This window comes from Mastomys coucha, unplaced genomic scaffold (assembly GCF_008632895.1).
Source record: "Mastomys coucha isolate ucsf_1 unplaced genomic scaffold, UCSF_Mcou_1 pScaffold11, whole genome shotgun sequence".
NCBI classification, from domain to species: Eukaryota; Metazoa; Chordata; class Mammalia; order Rodentia; family Muridae; genus Mastomys; species Mastomys coucha.
The window spans coordinates 12,445,385-12,449,870 of NW_022196893.1; the positions used below are offsets into that span (position 1 = coordinate 12,445,385).

Below are 4,486 nucleotides of genomic sequence, written 5' to 3' on the forward strand. Positions count from 1 at the left end.
AAAAAAAAGAAGAAGAAGAAAAGAAAAGAGAGTGAAAGAGAGAGGTGTGGGTGTGGGGTCTACTGTGCAGTCCTAGCTGTGTAGATCAGGCTGATTTCAAGCTCAGGGTGATAGGTCTGCCATAGAGTGTACCCCACGATACCTAGCCTCCTGGATGTTTTAAATGAATGTTCAGCATGCAATATAATGTGTGTGTGTATATATATATATATATATATATATATATATACACACATTATATTGGTTTTTCATGACAGGATTTCTTTGTAGCCTTGGCTGTCCTAGACCAGGTTGGCTTCAAACCCATAGAGATCCACCTGCCTCTGCCTCCCCACTGCTGGGATTAAAGGGGCATGCCACTGCCATCTCAGCTCAGTTAGTTGTTCTTACTGTTCTTTCAGAGGACCAACGTTCAAATCCCCAACTCATATTGGGTTGGGTGGATTAGCAGTTTGTAACTTCTCTTCCCAAGCCAAGCACATGTTGTTTCCCACTAGGAGATGCCGTCTTCAGAGCCAATGGAGGAGGAGGAGGAGGATGACCTGGAACTCTTCGGGGGCTACGACAGCTTCCGGAGTTACAACAGCAGTGCAGGCAGCGAGAGCAGCTCCTACTTGGAGGAGTCGAGTGAGGCAGAGAATGAGGATCGGGAAGCCGGGGAGCTGCCCACCTCACCCCTCCATCTGTTCAGCTCTCCAAACAACCGCTCCATGGACGGAAGTGGTTCTGAGCCAGGTGCTTTCACAGTAGCCTCAAAGATGGAGAGAAGGCCGGAGGATATGGGTTGAGACATCCAGATGTCGAAGGGACTAATGTCCTTAAGGGTCATTTCCTCTCTGCAGTGTAGTTGTCCAAAACTCTTGTGTTTATTGGGCACTTGTTAAATTCCATTACATTTGTGTGACTAGGCTAGTCCCTCAGTCTGGATGTGAAAGCAGTGAGACTGACTCAGTGGTATGAGGATATTTGAACAAATGGACAAGAGATAGCTTGTGGGCTGCGGGCTGCCAAGTGTGTGGGGGGTAGGGATATACAGGATAAAGTGTTCTTTTAGGTCAGAAGTCAGGCACAGAGGAGGTGAACAGAGAGGGAGTGGCCATGAATTATCTGGAGGCCAGTTGACGTCAAAGAGGTAGTGCTTGGATAGCTGCTAGATCCTGTGTGAGGGCGTCCAGAGTGTGGGCAGTGTGTCCTTGAAAAGAGGCAGACTCCAGTCTTCGGACACCCCCTCACATTCGTTTACAGTGGCGCTCTCGAGTCGTGCGGTCAGCTTTCCTTCCATTCATCCTGGCTTTTTTTGTGTCCTTTTTCACTTTTTCATCTTTTTCCCTCTATCTTCTTCTCACCCTTCTCTCAGAATCTGAGAGTGTCAAGACTAGCAGGAATCATTAGGGAGGGCCTCTGACCCTGGGCTGGTTTATAATCCTGGCTGCAGATTAGCGTCATCTGGGAAGCTGGAAAAGCCCTTCAGATGGCCGTGTCCCTGGAGCCCAGGGCATGGCAGTCTCCAGCAACAGTTACAGAAGGCTCATCAGGCGACCTAGTGTGAGGTCAGACAGCGCAGCTTGTGCACGTGCCCCTGTGAGAACAAAGCTACAGATAGGAAGGGACTGCGGCACCTGTCCTTTTGTCCCGCTCCTCTCGCTAAAACTTGTTCATGTGGATTTCCAGTCCTTTAGCCTCAGCTCTAGGTACAGAGCCAAGGGAGGGACACAGATGGAGTGGCACACACTTGGAGTTCCAGCTGCTGCAGAGGCTTTGGTGGAGGGTCACACTTGAGCCTGCAAGTTTGAGGGCAGCACACAGTGAGACTTACTCTTGGAAGAGACCTCCATCCCCTGTTCACCCCCTCCTCTCTGTCAGGCCCCCTCAGAGCCTAACGCTCACATGGCTGATGCAGGGCTCTGGAATTTAGAGCCCATGGTTTTGTTTGACTTAAAGTAATTATGTCAGGATGTCACATGTTGACTTCTCTTCCAGCTGTCTGTGAGATGTGTGGTATTGTGGGCACAAGAGAAGCTTTCTTCTCAAAGACCAAGAGGTTCTGCAGCGTCTCATGTTCTAGGAGCTACTCCTCCAACTCCAAGAAAGCCAGTATCTTGGCTAGACTGCAGGTGAGAGGAGCCCCTTACCCCATCCAGGGGCCTGGATTCTGGGCTGGAGCCATCATGTGACTGGAGGCAAACAGCTTGGCCAGCTTGGGGGACTCATTCCTAGAGATCATCTGAGGTAGATGAGACCCTGCCTCAAAAAGTAGTAGCCCCCACTTATTTATTTAGATTTTATTCCTTTTTATGTGTATGAGTGTTTTGCCTGAATATATGCCTATGAGGTACATCCTTACAGTGTCTGAGAAGACCAAAGGAGGGAATTGAGTCCCCTGTCAAGTTGAAGGCGGTTGTAAGCCACTCTGTGGGTGCTAGGAGCTAAGCCTGGATCCTCTGGAATCTCTAACCCCTGGGCTTGAGTTTCTTTTATAAAAGTAATGACAAGTGAGAACACAGGATATCTGATATATGAAAGGGGCACATACTCAATCCAAAGGGGTCGTGACCCATAGGTTGAGAACCACTTCTTCGTGGACTCCTGGCCTTTGTCATTGGAGCTTAAATATCTTGATCCGTGAGCGTGAGCTTTCCCTGAGACACCCAATGAGAGGTCCTCAGAACGTTCTCCCCAGAACATGTACAGATGTTGCCTCTGGCTCCCCTGCACTCACTCAGCGTAGCTCTCTATGGGCTGGGAGCATGGAGAAGACTGACTGCAGGGAAATGTTAGAGAGAGGTCGGAGGCCTGAGTGACACGTGTCTGTCATCTGCAGCTCTGCTGACCTCATCCCTCTGGAACTGTCTCCTGAGTGTTCTCACTCGTCATTACTTTTATAAGAGAAACTCAAGCCCAGAGGTTAGATAGCTGCACCAGGAGCTCACCCTCAGGAGTTCCTTACTTGGCATGGTGGCTTGTGCCTGGAACCTCAGCACTCAGGAGGCCGAGCACAGTAGCTGCAAATTCCAGGCCACCGTATCTCAAAAAACAAAACAAAACAAAAAGCAAAATAGAAACAGATTCAGGTTCACAGCCTGCACCTGCACACTTTTTTTTTTGCCCTCCAGGGAAAGCCGCCCACCAAGAAAGCCAAAGTCCTGCACAAGGCAGCCTGGTCTGCCAAGATTGGAGCCTTCCTCCACGCCCAGGGGACAGGGCAGCTAGCAGATGGAACACCCACAGGACAAGACGGTGAGCCTAAATCCTGCCATGGGAGACTAGGCTGGGGATGGCCTGCTGGAAAATTGGGGATCCAGGTCTACAGTGAAGTGTCTCCACCTGCTGGCCGTTGTGGAAATGACCGTAGGCATTCCTTTCAGTGGCTCTCAGTTGCCTGCTTCCTTGGTCACACTGAACCTAAGAGCTAGCTGCTTTACTTCTCTTTGCATCTGTCTTCATGGTTTCTCTCTCCCTGGTGCAGAGCAGGTCCAGGGTGTGTGGAGCAGGTGAGGAAGTCCCCTCAGTTTTCCAGGCATAGTGACTGCTGAGCCCCAAAGAGGCTGGAACTGCACTGTGCAGCTAGGTGGGCAGTCCCTGCTCTTCCTGCCCATGCTGAGTAGGTGTGGCCAGTAACCGGATGCACTGGGATCAATTTAATCCTATATCTGAATTTCCCTTTCTGTGGAGCAAAGAGCGAGAGAGGTTTCTCTCTAGATGCTTCACAGTCCTGGCGGCCATTAGTGGCCAGGGACTTGTTTCTGGAGCCCCCCCTGCGGGTTCATGCTCTCTAACATAGCTGCTGTCAGTGCCCAGCCTCAGCTCTTCCTTTGTGCTCTGCAGCTCTGGTCTTAGGGTTCGACTGGGGGAAGTTCCTGAAGGATCACAGTTACAAGGCTGCTCCTGTCAGCTGCTTTAAACACGTAAGTGCCTGGCAACAGGGGAGGGGCCAGGGAACACAGCTTGGGCTGCCTGCCTCATTGCTTCCCACACACTTCAGTTGAGCTGCTCCAGGCTGGACAGCATCCTTGAGAACAGTGGTCAGAAATCCGCCTTTATCTTGTAGGCCTGGAGAGGTTCCTCAGCAGTTAAGAGCACTTGCTCTTCCAGTGGTCCTAGCATCCACATGGCAACCCCCAACCATCTGTATTTCCATGGGTTCCTATGCCCTCTTCTTGAGTGTAGACACAGATGCAGACAAAGCACCGATATATATGTGTGTGTGTAATTATATACATACATAATTATATAAAATGTTTTATGTATATAGATATATGACTATATATGTATAACTATATATATGTATATAGTATGTATATACATATACAATATATGTCAGGTATGGTGGCACACTCCTTTAGTCCTAGCATTTGAGAGGTAGAGACAGGAAAATCTCTTAGCTAGCCTGGTCTACAGAGTCCAGAGTTAACTAGCAGGACTCTGTAGAGCATCTTGTGCCACACACACCTGTCTCTGGTGTTTGAAGGGCTGACATATCATTTAG

The 4,486-nt window shown here is 49.6% G+C and overlaps 1 protein-coding gene across 1 annotated transcript in view; it reads left to right on the top strand.

The window, feature by feature from the left end:
* The window catches only part of L3mbtl2 (L3MBTL histone methyl-lysine binding protein 2), a 23,230-nt gene that overhangs the window by 2,639 nt on the left and 16,105 nt on the right, over positions 1-4,486 (top strand). The window contains exons 2-5 of the mRNA XM_031350135.1: positions 498-735; positions 1,981-2,114; positions 3,114-3,237; positions 3,826-3,905. Coding sequence (XP_031205995.1) covers positions 498-735; positions 1,981-2,114; positions 3,114-3,237; positions 3,826-3,905 — 576 coding nt within the window. The remainder of the gene's footprint in view (positions 1-497; positions 736-1,980; positions 2,115-3,113; positions 3,238-3,825; positions 3,906-4,486) is intronic.